Below are 13,785 nucleotides of genomic sequence, written 5' to 3' on the forward strand. Positions count from 1 at the left end.
AAGGTCTTGTATGTTTTCTGGAAGGGGCAACCCTTTGCTGCTGGGTCACTCAGGGTGAAGCTGGTCTAAGCCTTCCCCACTCCCCAGCTAAGCCTTGCAGCTGGACTGTTTTTCTCAAAAGCCTGGAGGTCCAGGTTCTGGAAACCCCCAGGCCCCCAACCCACCCCTCCCTGGAGCAGGCACTCACATGACCCCACCACTGTGACCAGCAGCTGGGCCTGGGCCTGCCTGCAGGTCTGCTGGTCCGTGGCCACCACCAGGTACTGGAGCTCCGCACACTTGGGCCGCCGCAGGGCCTTGGTGTCATTCACGAACAGAATCCCTGAGGTGTCTGCCGCCGAGGTGACCACCCCTAGGGTGCTGCAGTTGGCGCCGGAGGCATGGAGCTCATACTGGACATTGATGCCACTGAATGCCTGGCAGTTTTCCACACAGACTTTCCCGATCTAGGGGGGCACAGTGGAACACCTTAGCCAGACAGCTGAACCGGCCTGGCCCGAGGGTAGAGGTTCCCACACAGCCTGAGTCCTGGAATGGCTCCCAGCTGGGCCTGGAGACAGCTGCCCCCCTGAGCGCCTGGTCCTCCATCCCCACAGCGCCTGCAGAAACACCTGCCTTGGTCCTGCCCTGCCCTGCCCAGCTCCACGCAGGCCACATATCACCGACTACCCCTGTTCCTGGGAGCTGGAGGTTAAGGCAACAAAGGGCCTTGAAGTTCAGTTTGGAGGGAGGAAAAGCCCCGGGCAGGCCCTGACTCAATCCTTCACTCCCCCTTCCTCCCTCACTTAGACACCAAGGCCACCGGAATGTCTCCCATGCTTATCCCTGGCTGCTCCTAGCTGCCCCAGCAATTATCTGAGGACCCCTTGCTCCTCTCTCAGTGCACAGGGCTTAGAGGTTCACCCTGCCCTGGTGTCCCCTGGTCAGAGCACTGCACCCCAGCCACAGGACTCGGAAGCGTGGTTGCCCAGCCCATGGAGGACTAACGGGCCTCCCTGGGACTTTGACCAGAGCCCCTGGGAGAGGGGCCTCTTTTCCTGGGGATGCCAGGCCCTGGAGCCAGGCAGCTGAATTCTTTTCACCTCTCAGCAACTCTTGCTTGAAACCAAAAGTTCAGTTGCTTGAAACCAAAAGTTCCACAGATGGTGAGAAGAGAACAGGGCTGGGCTGCCCCAGGCCCACCTGTGACCACAGCAAAACCTGCCTCCTGGGCCTCCTCTCTTTCCCCTACAAAGCCAACTTCCACATTCTCATGTGAGGTTCAAAGTTGTCCAGGGTTCCTGCCCCCAATTCACAGCCTTACAACCTGGGGAGAGGGGTGAGACCACAGTGAGGCTGAGGCTGGACTGGGATTCAGGTCCCCGTCGCTCCTGAGCCTGACAGAGGGCAGGTGACCCACCTCCAACAATGCCTGCTCCTGCCCACCCCCCTTCGTGAGACCCCCGGGACCCTCTGCCTTGTTGCTCCTCCATCCCTGATCCCTCTCCTATTAAAGGCCAAGGGGTGGTCGGGGAGCTTGGATATGTCCGAGGGTGGGCTCCCTTGTAGGCTGGAACCGAATGGCTGCCAGGAGCTGATGGGGGCACAGAACCACTCAAAAGAAATGGCAGATGGTGCTCTGAAGAGGAGACACCGTGGGCTGCTCTGTGAGGAAGAGGGGCGTGAGAGACCATATGTGCTGCCATTTCAAGTCAACTTAAAAAGTACTTATGAGGGCTGGATGCGGTGGCTCATATCTGTAATCCTAGCACTTTGGGAGGCTGAGGCAGGTGGATTATGAGGTCAGGAGTTTGAGATCATCCTGGCCAACATAGTGAAACCCCGTCTTTACTAAAAAAGATACAAAAAATTAGCTGGGTGTGGTGGTGGGCGCCTGTAATCCCAGCTACTTGGGAGGCTGAGACAGGAGAATCGCTTGAACCTGGGAGGCAGAGGTTGCAGTGAGCCGAGATCACGCCACTGCACTCCAGCCTGGGTGACAGTGTGAAACTCCGTCTCAAAAAAATAAAGTGCTTATGAGAAGGATCCTAGAAAAAATGCCAGGATGCACAGCACTGGCACCGACAGGCAGAAAGGATCATGCCTCATCCTTTTTAATGAATATTTATTACTTTTTTTTCTTCTATTTCTCGTCGTTATTTTCCAAAGATAAATATAAATGTACGCTCTCTAGCAAACCTTCTTACAGGAAGTAAAAAGGAAACTTTTCCTGCCTCCCCTAAGGGCACCAATGTGGATGGTGCTGTGATCTCTGTACACGTGCAGATCCCCATCAGGGAAGAACTGCTTTGGCACAAAGGAAGTCACGTGGCACCAACATCTCTGCAAGCCACCCTCACTTAAAAACACACCAGGAAGATTCCTCCAAGTCAGCGTATATAGATTTACCCAGCATTGCTCTTGGATTATTGAAAAAACATTTTAAAGATATCAAGAAGGGAAAGGGGAATAAAAAGAGAGGCCCAAGGAGCCCCCAGCCCTGCCCACTGTGAGCTCTCCCAGGCCTCTTCTGTACACCAAGCTGCACCTCCCAGCCCTGGGCCCAGGATTCCACCCAGGTTACTCTGTGCTGGTTGGGCCAAGACGGGGTGTCACCTGCCTCCCTGTGCCCCCGTGTTCCCTAGCCCTTCATTCTTTCCCAGACAAACAGTGGGCATGGGCTCACCTGGGCAAATCGGCGAGCCCTCCTGCTCACGGAGAAGGAGGTACTGGGCAGGTGCAGGCTGATGGGCAGCACTGACACGTTGAAGTGGAGCAGGAGGATGCCCGCCCCTGGGCCCTGGAAGTCCGAGTCATTGACCAGCACGGCCAGCTGCATGGTGCGATTCTCCGAGATGGAGAGGTTCCGGTTGAGAACCAGCCCTGCAGGCGGGGGCGCAACAATGACCATCGAGCTTCTCTGGCCACTCCCCCATGGTCACGCCTCTTCCCAGAGAGAGTCCTGAAAACACACTGGTGCAAGCACGCACTTTCACACGTACAGTGCCACGTGACAGGCCTGGGGCTGGTCCTAGGTTAGCACCAATGTTCAAATGTTGGCATTTGCTGAGCTGAAAGTCCAGGGAACCCTTCTTAGTTTGAGGCAGCCTGCGTGGGTGTGCATGTGCATGCGTTGTATGGGGTGTTTGTGTGTATAATACGCTTGTGTGGTATGCATGTGTGTGGTATGTATATGTGTGTGGTATGCATTTGTGTGGTGTTTGTGCATAGGGTATTTACGCATGTGTGTATGCGGTGTTTGTCTATAGAGTCATAAACTAAAAGTAAAATCCTAAACCCCCAAACCAACTAAATAGATCCCCTCTTGGCCAAGGGGACACCAGAAAAACCTTAAAAAGAGAATTCTGGGCCATGACAGGAAGGGAGGGGGGACTTGCCTTATTAGGCCCTCTTCTTTCTGGAGTTTGGACACAACTGACCAGCATTAATGTTAAAACAGAGATCATAAGACTGACAGAATGGACTCTTTGTGGCAATAAGATACCAAATTATAAACAGGACCTAAGGCCATGCCAAGCAAGGGTTAAGTCACACCCTACAAACCATAACATTGGTTTTTGTACTTGAGACAGAGTCTCACTCTGTTGTCTCTCACTGCAGCCTTGACCTCCCAGGCTCCAGCCATCCTCCCACCTCAGCCTCCGAGGCTCCTGTAATCCAGTAATGTGACACCATGCCTGGCTAATTTTTTGTATTTTTTTTTTTTGTAGAGACAGGGTTTCACCCTGTTGTCCAGACTGATCTCGAACTCCTGGACTCAAGCAATCCACCCATCTCAGTCTCCCCAAAATGCTGGGATTGCAGGCGTGAGCCACCACACCCAGCCCATAAAATCTTGTTAAACCATTTTTTCCCTGCCAGGTATACTGCGGTTTACTTTCCATCCTGACCCTGTATAGCATCATGGGATACATCACAGGCCTCCTTAACACATTCCTTTGTACTGACCTGAAGTCTTTAGGCAAAGCTTAACTCTTTCAGCCTGCTGTAAATTAAAGAATCTCTGCATCTACCTGTAACCTGTAAGCCCCTGCTTCAAGATACCATTCTTTTTGGGCCAAACCAATGTATACCCTCCATGTGCTGATTTACATCCTTGCCAGTAACTCCTGTCTCCCTAAAATGTATAAAAGCAAACTGTAACCCCATCACCTTGGATCTGGGGATGACTTACTCAAGGCTTCTTGGGTTTGTGTTTTCTCCAGGCTGTGGTCACTCATCTTGGCTCAGAATAAACCTCTTTAAAATATTTTTCAGAGTTTCATTTTTTTGGGTAACAGGGTGTGTGTGTGGGGGGAGGGTAAGATGGGAGGTAAAGGTCTGCATTGCCAAGGCCGTGGTGTTAGAGCCCTCCAGACAGCTCCCCCAGAATATGGTAGAACTCCCTTCCACAGCAGGAGCCTCCAGCAGACCCAATGACCCCGCAGGCCGAGCCCTGGAAGTTACGCTGTCTGTGTTCCTGCTGCGTGCTGCTGCTGCAGTTCTCAGGTGGTGGAAGCAATGACGGGAGGGGCGCTCTGGCACACAGGGTGTTCAGTGCCAGGGCAGGGCAAGGAGGCTGTCTCCCCTCCGACAGGCAGGACCTCCAAAGGCTTGGTGGGGTGGGGAGGACTGAGGAATGAACAGGACCAGGCCAGGCAGAAAGGGGCGAAGGACCTGTGGCCTGGGGCTCCCCCAGGTGGTTTATTTGGAAGGCGATTCCAGGAGAAATCGGCAGGAGCTGGGGGAGGGAGGCAGGAAGCAAGGCCACCGCTGAAAGGTGCCCGACAAGCAGATGAGCATGGTGGCACATGGAAGGAGTCAGGCAGAACAAGGGGCTCAGAAGCCCTGACCTGATTCAGGGGTGCTTCTGTACACCAGCCTGTTAGCAGAGAGCTACTGAGGCCACAGCAACAATCCCTAAGCATTTGGGCCGACTTAGGGGCAGCGACACAGTACCAGGGGCTAGAGGAAAGCCTCAGGTGACATATGTACTTGCAATCGGTGGTGAGCCCTGGTGAGGTTAGCATGGGGATGTGGTGGGGCCCTGCCAGGGTTGGCTGTGTGGTAGCTCAGGGAGAGAGGACCCATGGTGAAAGCCCTACTGGTGGCTGGAGGGCAGGCCTGGCAGAGACACAGGAAGTGCTGGGCAGAGGGTGGAGGGGAAGTGGCCTGAGCTGCAGAGGGTCATGCCAGGAGTGCATGTGTGTGATGAGCTGCTTGCCCAAGAAAAGCGAGCACCTCATTTCCTGGGGGCCCAGCCAGGCTGTGCCACCAACCCCGCTTACTATAGTCGTGCACGGTCGCCCGCACGAAGCTGCCGTTAGCCTGGACCAAGGTCTCGTTGGGCCAGTGTTCCACCCGGAAGGTCTGCTGGGCCCAGGTATCCCTGGGGAGCAGCGTGCTTGTGTACCGTCTCACCAGCTCCCCCGATGCAGGCACCACGTCCGCATCAAAGACACGCAGTGTGGCCACCACGGTGTCCTGCAGGATGCAGAGGGCGCTGGTCAGTGCAGGCAAGAGGGGCTCCTCAGACTCCCAAAAACCAGAGACCTTAGGACACTGCTCATCCCACAGAGCCCACAGGTGGACCAGGTGTGTCGTCAGGGCCGGGTCTGGGGACAGTCTGACCTGAGTTCAAGTACCCATGGGGGTCACTAGCCAGCCTGGCCCAGTTACCTTCCCTGGGTCACTGAGACTCATCTGTTTCACAGGTGCAATGCAGACCTCTCATAAGGAGAATTACAGCAGATGGCCAGGCACCTGGCTGGCAGGTCCCACCCACGTCCCCAGAGAGCAAAATGAGCATCCCCACTCTCCCCTGAGGAAGCTGGGCCCCACAGGGTGAAGGTCAGGTCAAGGTCACACAGGAACAGACGGCAGAACCCAGATACAAGCCCAGGTGTACATCAGAGTGCTCTGCTCCAAGTATCTTCCTACAGCAGGCTGGAGGGGGTTGTGAAGAAAGCCACTGGCCACCTTCGGGATGGCTCTGCCCACCAGGCCTCTATCACCCCAAGGCTGCCCAAGGAGGCTCACACAGCCTTTACTCACAAGGTATGCTTTCGGCCAGACCTCTTTTCCCTGCCAAACCTGAACGTGGTGTGCCCAGAGAAGCGGGATAAGGCAACGCACTATCCCACGGCAACTATCCCACGCCCACTCTCCCACGGCCAGGAGGGCTGGGCCGGCTGCAGGAAGGCTTGAAGCCCAGCAGGTGGCGGTAGCGCTCCACCAGGGCCGGCCAGAGACGGGCGAGGCGGGCTGCACCGGGCGGCACCGGGGGTGATCCGCCTTCGCGTCACTCAAGGGCCCTCCGGTCAGGGGCTGACTGCTGGTGGGAGGGAGTGCCCTCCAGGAAGATGCTCCCTGCCCGGGCAGCTCGCCGCGCCCGCCTGCAGCGGCACAAGTGTGCCCCACACGGCCTCCCTCGGGCCTCGTCCTGGTCAGTCCCAGGCTGGGCACCCAGGGGTCCCGGCCTCCCGAGACAAGGCCCAGCTGGGAGCTAGAAGCACTGCATGTTCCCCTCCCGTTAGGAGAGGAGGCGCCGACGAAGACAAAGGACAAATGAACGTGCGAATGGTCGGCCACATGGTTGAGTGGCTACACGGACACTAAACAGACCGAGAAACGAACTGCGGCCGGAGACAGACACTGAATACACTATAGCGCGCGCGGACAAGCACCTCCTTCCGCTTGAACTCCACCAAGGCGCTGGCGGTGTCGACGCCCGCAGGGAAGGTGGGCGCCGAGTCGTCCTCGTCGTACACGGTCACCGAGAAGGGCACCATCTCCATCTCGTCGCGCGCACCGGCGTGCACGGTGCACACGGCCACCAGCTGGTACTTCTCCCGCTGCTCGCGGTCCAGGGCCCAGCGCGTGCTCACCTCCAGGCTGTCCGGAGCGCAGCGGAAGGGCAGACCCTCACCTGCGCACCAAGCAAACAGAGGCCCCGCGTCACCGACGGCCCAAACCAGGCAAGCCCCCTTCCTGCGAGAGGGGGCTCTGCGGTCTGAGCGGGGAGCATACCGAACTCCGGCCTCGGCCCCAGGCCTCCGCTCCTTCACTCCACAGGGGAGTGCAGCGCTCCCAGCCCGAGTTTGCAGCGATGACTGTGTTTTTACCTGCCGTGTCCTGCTGCAGCTGCGCCCTCACTCGTGCTGGTGGGGAAGAGCCGGAAGTAGATACCCTGATCACCCGGTAGGGCCTGGGGCACCCCTCCGCCCACCTGGCCTCGATCTCGAGTGGGCTTGTGTGGGGAAGGGTGGCTCCAGCTCAGCTCAGGCTGCAGGCCTAGAGAGCCAGCTACTGGCCTTGGCTGCTTTTTTAAAAATTTTAGATTTTTTTTTTTTTTTTCCAATTTTGGAAGCAATGTGTTTTCATTTTAGAGAACGTGAGAAATAAAGCCACGATTCTACCACTTTAAAACAAACATGGCAAGATCAGAAAATCGAACACCGCATGTTCTCACTGATAGGTGGGTGTTGAACAATGAAACACATGGACACAGGGAGGGGAGCATCACACACTGGGGTCTGTTGCAGGGGGGGTGGGGGAGACTAGGGGAAGGACAGCAGGCGATAGGGAGGTTGGGGAGGGATAACATGGGGAGAAATGCCAGATATAGGTGACGGGGGGATGGAGGCACAAACCACATTGCCATGTATGTACCTATGCAACAATCCTGCATGTTCTGCACATGTACCCCAGAACCTAAAGTGCCATATATATACACACACGTGTATATATATATATACGTGTGTATATATATATACACACACACACATATATATACATGTGTGTGTGTATATATATACACACACACATATATATGTGTGTATATATACATATAAACATATATATGTGTGTGTATATATACATATAAACATATATATGTGTGTGTGTGTGTGTGTGTGTGTATATATATATAAACATGGTGGACATCTGGCATATGATGTGACATTAATGCATGATTTTCCACTGCCTACTGTGCATCTCTATGTGTGCAGAGACACATCCTATGTGTGCAGATGGCGGGATGTAGAGGCGAAAGCACATGCTCCGCGCCCTGCACGGTGGCTTAGCTCCTGCTCTACATTGCCCTGTGAGGCAAGGCCAGGAACCACAACACACTCTTCAACGAGCCTGTCCTTGGATCTGTCCTCCAGAAATAATCCAAAAACAGGTCATGATGAAGGCTGAAGGCCACCACTGAAGACTCCACAGCCAACCTCAAGGAGGCGGGGGCAACTCCACAGACCTCCCAGTCAGAACCATGCCTTGCACATGAATTACACATGTGGGAAATGCTTATCATATAATGCTTTCCTCTGTTGAGTGTGATTACAAAGAAATCCCATTAAACTAAATTTAATAACATAATTTTTAGTGAAAAAGGGCAGCATACAAAAAACCAGTTGCTTCATCAACCATCTGTTTCAAAGACATCTATCCCTGTCCCAGAGAATGAAAGGAATCTGGGGAAGCATGAGTGATGACTTTTCTACCTTTACTGAAATTTAATATTCTTGCCATGTTTGTGTGATAAAGCTAATGTGAACATAAGATGCACCTGCCAGACGTGCAGCCTCTGTGACCTGGTTGAGCCCCATTTCCTGACTTTCAGATGGTCGAATGGGGCCTCCCTTCACCTGCTCAGCTGCCTTCTCCCCTCTCCGCTGGGATCCAGCTCCTTCCACCTGCTGGCTGGGTTGGCTGTCCTTGCTGCTGCTCTATGGGCCCCCCTACACCCCATATCCAATCCATGAGGGAGTCCTGCTGGGTCTTCCATCTAGGCATCCCTGCAGCTGCCTGCTTCTAGCCACACACTGGCTTCCACCTGCATCTGGGCATCATCACAGCCCACATCTTCCCATTCAGAGGTTTCTCCTGTAGCCTTCTGATGATCTCCCAGCTTTGCCCCTGAATCTTCCCACCCCAAACCATCCCTAACACAGCAGTCTGACTAATCCTTTAAAAACTAAGTCAGGTCCTGCCATCACTCCCTCTCTCCAAAGTCTTCCATAGTTCCCCATGTTCCTCAGGAGAGAGCCCTGAAAGCCACTCCCATACCTGCCCCCACCCCAGGAACTATTCTGCCCTATCGGTCTCAGCTCTTCCCTGTGGCTCAGTGCACTCCAGGCACATGAGGGTCACCCTGCGGTGTCCTTCAAGGGCCTAAGCCTGAATATCTGGCACCCTCCCACCTTTGCTCGGCTAGCCCCTGCCCTGACTACCCAATTTACAATGGAAGAATGGAGGTCTCCTCCTCTGCTCCCCTCTTCTTGGTTTCCTCCCCAGCTAGCTCCTTCCAGAAGCCACCCAATTTCCTTGGCATGCTTGGACGCTCTGACTGCCCCACAAAATGAGAGCTGCAGGCAGGCAAGATTCCAGCCTGTTGTGTTCACTGTTACACCTTTAGCTCCTAGAACAGTACCTGGCTCCTGGCAGGCATGCAAGAGGTATTTCCGGAATATTGAATGAACTGATGGCATGGTGGTGAAGAATGAACCAGATGGCTTGTGTCAAGGGCTCACAGAGCAAGCCCAGCAGCAGCAGGCACTGAGCGGCAGCACCACAATGTTGGCACTCACCCTCCAGGAGCCTGTAGGCCACGCTGATGTTGGGGCACAAGAACTGCACAGGCAGCAGGCGGAACTGGTGGAAGGTGCCTGGGGGCCGGTTCTCACGAATACGGAAGGAGAGGCTTTTCTCTGGGAAGCAGAGCTCCCGGGGCTTGAGGGAGCTGCAGGCCGGAAAGGAGGTGTTGAAGAAGGAGAAGTACACTCGGGCACAGCCTGGCCACTGGCACTCGCCCTCACGAAGGGACGTGGGCGACAGGAAGACCTTGAGGTAGACGGTGAACACCCGGAAGCCTCCATCTGCAGAGAGAGAAGTCAGGCCTGTGGCGGCATCGGCTACACTTGCCAGGCAGTCGGGAATGGGGAGGAGGCAGGAGCTCCAGGCCTGGTGCAAAACCTGGTCCCCACCAAGGTCCACAAGGCTCAGCCTGGTGCTCCAGCTCCACCTGCTACCTCCTTGCCTCTGTTGTAGGGCCCTGCGGCCCGGAGCACCAGTGCCCCACAGGCCTAGCTCTCATCATTCAGTTCTCAGCTTAGAGGCCCCTCCTTAGGGAGGCGTGCTGAGCACTGGGTTGAAGTCTCCCGACTCTGCTGGTGGCAACTTTTCCAGTAAGTGGTGACCAGCGCCCTGCCTGCCACACCCTCCCCAAGGAGGTTTGGAGTGGCCACAGAGAGACTTCCCCAATGCCTAGAGGGGGCATGTCCCGCAAGTTCCATCACCGAGGTGCCAAAGCGATTTCCACTGTACTGCGAGGGCTTTCCCAGCTTCCAACTCAGCTGGAGGTGGGCAGCTGCTCCTCAGAGATGCTCTTCCCATATTCTTTGGCATTCTCTGCTTTTTTCTAGCCTGTCCATCACTGCTCCAATCCTCTGTTGTAACTAATTCTTTACACAAATTTTCCCTGTTCAAATCACCATGTGGTTTCTTCCTTGACAGGACCTGGCCATGTATGAAGCCTCTCCCCGCTTTGGAGGACTCAGGCCTCCTAGGAATCTCAGACCCAGGGCAAATTCCATGCTGGCCCCACCCAGGGACTCCCATTTCTCAAGCTCCACCCTGAGGGCTCAGGTTGAAGAGAGCAGCAACTAAGTGCATAGAACCAAGACTCATCTCAGATGCTGCCTCCTTCAGGAACTGCCTGGGCTACCCCGGAGGAAGCTGCCCACCCAAGCCCCCTCCCTGTCCTGCACTGGGCTGTCCCTGGCAGATGGGCCACTCTGCCTGAGTAGGGCAGGGATGCCTGCTCTGCACTCATGGCCGGAGGCTTGCCTCTCACCAGTAGACAGGGCTTAGGGTGGTTGTGGGGGCTGCGCAAGCCATAGCCCTGTCGGGGTGCCAGGGGGTGGGAGTTACTGGGGGCAGCATCACTGTTTCCTGTCACAGGCTCTCTGCTCCCTCCCCACCTCCCCCAGTACCATATCTCATGTGGCCGTGACTCCAGCTCTGACTGCTCCTCTTTCCTCCCTGGACACCCGGGACAGGCGTGAGTCCCTGCCAGGTACAAGGGAAGCTGGCTCTGATAAGTCAGGCTTTCCTTGGGAAGTGCTGCTTCTCCAGAGAGTTGCAGGTCATTTGCTAAATTAAAACCTTGGGATTTTTTTCAGCCCCACTTACTCCCTCTCTAGAAACCTCCTAATTCTTTTTAGCCCCACTGAAAAGGAATTCGGGTCTGGCAGAAGCGTGTACCCAGATTCCCGTGTGTCTCCAAAGCCCCACAACCTCAGGAAGCCCCAGGGTCACTGGCAGCCCTGAAACTTGTCCTGGCTTCTCTCAGGCTGGACACAGAGGCAGGCCAGCCTCACCTCACCCCTGACACCCTCTACACCTTCCAGGCTGGACACAGAGGCAGGCCAGCCTCACCTCACCCCTGATGCCCTCCATACCCTCCAGGCTGGACACAGAGGCAGGCCAGCCTCACCTCACCCCTGACACCCTCCACACCCTCCAGGCTGGACACAGAGGCAGGCCAGCCTCACCTCACCCCTGACACCCTCCACACCTTCCAGGCTGGACACAGAGGCAGGCCAGCCTTACCTCAACCCAGATACCCTCCACACCAGGGGTGGTGGGGAAGCCACCCCGAGCCTCAGTGTCAGAGGCTGTGATGAGGGAGGCTTGAGGAAGGGGTGGGGTGGGGTGTGGGGATGGGAGTGGGGGCAGCTCCCTTACTGCGGACACTGAGCTTCTCCCAGGTTCTCTGGTCCAGGCTCCGGTTAAGGTAGAGAAGGCCGGTGTCCTCCTGGATGTGGATCCAGTTGTTCTCGTGCAGCCGCGTGTGGTATGTGCCATAGAGGTGCCGGCCCAGGCGGAAGCTGGGCACTTCCCCAGGAGTGTCCCGCAGGGCATGGACATAGAGCAAGGGCATGCCGGCTGGCTGGTCCACATACAGATTCTCCCAGTAAGCATCCTTTGAGAAGTAGAGGCCCAGTGCCACTGTGGGAAGTAGGGAAGTGAGTGAGGGATGGTGAGGATAAGGCTTCTTCCAGGACAAAAAAAAATCATTAGTTTAAAATTCCAGTCTTAGCAGGAGTTTTTTCATCTCCAGTCCTGAGAACATGAACACTCAATTATTTGTGTAGTTACACACTGGCTAGAAAAGGACTGCTTTAAAATAGAGAAAGGAAAGAAGACAGGGGAGGCAGTAGCCACAGTGGCAAGCCTGTTCTCAATCACCCAGGCCGGAAGGGCACCTGAACCACACAGGCTTCTCAACAGGTCACCCAGAGCCAGAATGTTCAAGGACAGGAGACACTGCCAGCCACGCAGGCAGGCAACAGTTGCCAAAAATGAAGAAAGCTCTTTACAGGAAAGTCATAAATCTTTATCTAAACATACGCCTACCATACGACCCTGCAATTCCACTCCATTCATCCAAGAGAAGTAAAAACATATGTCCATCAAATGGCGTAGTGGGAACTGGAACTGGATGATTCACAGAAACCAAGTGCCTAGAAGCCCTTCGGCAGGTGGATGGACAGGCAGATAGTGGTCGAGCTACGCCACAGAATCCTGCCCAGCAATGAAAAAGATGAACGATGGATACATGCAAACTCCCGGATCATACACACATCATGCCAAAATGAGGAAGCCAGGCAGAGGAGAGCACATACAGCAAGATTCTGGACAGATTCTAGGCAATGGATCAGACTGGCTGCCAGTGGTGGGTAGGGTGGGGTGGGAGGAGGTGGACAGATAGAGAAAGGCTACAGGGCACTTTCTGGGAAATGTGAAGTTCCCATATCCTGATAGGGACGAAGGTCACGTGGGCATAGTCGTTTGTCAGTATTGTACAGCTAAGGTCTGTGCATCTTATCTATGTAATTTTTACCTGAATAACTGAAAAATGAATCACTGAGGGTGCTGTGGACATAAGTGCAGCTTCCTTGAAGAAGGCAGGATGCTGGCCTCAGCTGTGGCCAGGTGAGCCCAAGCAGGAGCGGAGCGCAGTGCACTACGCTGCTGACTGTGTGTGACCAATATTTCCCACAGTAGAAAGTTTTAAAAATAATTTTTGGAACTCATGTACACTGTTGGTGGGAATGGAAAATAATATACAGTTATCATGAAAAATGAGAAGGCAGTTCCAAAAACTTAAAAATTGAATTACCATGTGATCCAGCAATCTCACTTCTGGGTACGTACAAAAGAATTCAAAGCCAGGTCTCAAAGAGATATCTGCACACCATTGTTCACAACAGCACTATTCACAATAGACAAAAGGTGGAAGCAACTCCAGTGGCCATCAATGGATGAACGGATGGACAAAATGTGGTCTATACATACAACGGAATATTTCGTCTTAGAAAAGAGGGAAATCCAGTCAGGTGGGGGGGCTCACGGTTGTAATTCCAGCACTTTGGGAGGCCAAGGTGAGTGGATCACTTGAGGTGAGGAGTTCAAGACCAGCCTGGCCAACATGGTGAAACTCTGTCTCTAATAAAAATACAAAAAATTAGCCAGGCATAGTGGCAGATGCCTGTAATCCCAGCTACTTGGGAGGCTGAGGCAGGAGAATGGCTTGAACCTGCAAGGCGCAGGTTGCAGTGAGCTGAGATTGTGCCATTGCACTCCAGCCTGGGCAACAGAGTGAGACTCTATCTGCAAAAAAAAAAAAAAGGAAGGAAATCTTGACACAGGCTATACCACTGATAACCCTGGAGCACATTGTGCTAAGTGAAATAAGCCCATCGCAAAAGGACAAACACTGCATGATTCCATTATGTG

General features: G+C 54.5%; 1 protein-coding gene across 2 annotated transcripts in view; it reads right to left on the reverse strand.

Moving 5' to 3' along the window:
• LOC105730226 (proto-oncogene tyrosine-protein kinase receptor Ret) overlaps nt 1–13,785 on the reverse strand; it is a 53,966-nt gene that overhangs the window by 18,410 nt on the left and 21,771 nt on the right. For both annotated transcript variants that reach the window (XM_064362744.1, XM_021672280.2), the window contains exons 2-7: nt 11,731–11,994; nt 9,573–9,860; nt 6,666–6,907; nt 5,268–5,463; nt 2,666–2,862; nt 188–446 (exon numbers count right to left, since the gene is read on the reverse strand). In XM_064362744.1, the coding sequence (XP_064218814.1) occupies nt 188–446; nt 2,666–2,862; nt 5,268–5,463; nt 6,666–6,907; nt 9,573–9,860; nt 11,731–11,994 (1,446 nt within the window). The remainder of the gene's footprint in view (nt 1–187; nt 447–2,665; nt 2,863–5,267; nt 5,464–6,665; nt 6,908–9,572; nt 9,861–11,730; nt 11,995–13,785) is intronic.

The sequence above is a fragment of the Aotus nancymaae genome, unplaced genomic scaffold (assembly GCF_030222135.1).
Source record: "Aotus nancymaae isolate 86718 unplaced genomic scaffold, 86718_ANA_hifiasm-v0.15.2.pri h1tg000049l, whole genome shotgun sequence".
Taxonomy (NCBI): Eukaryota; Metazoa; Chordata; class Mammalia; order Primates; family Aotidae; genus Aotus; species Aotus nancymaae.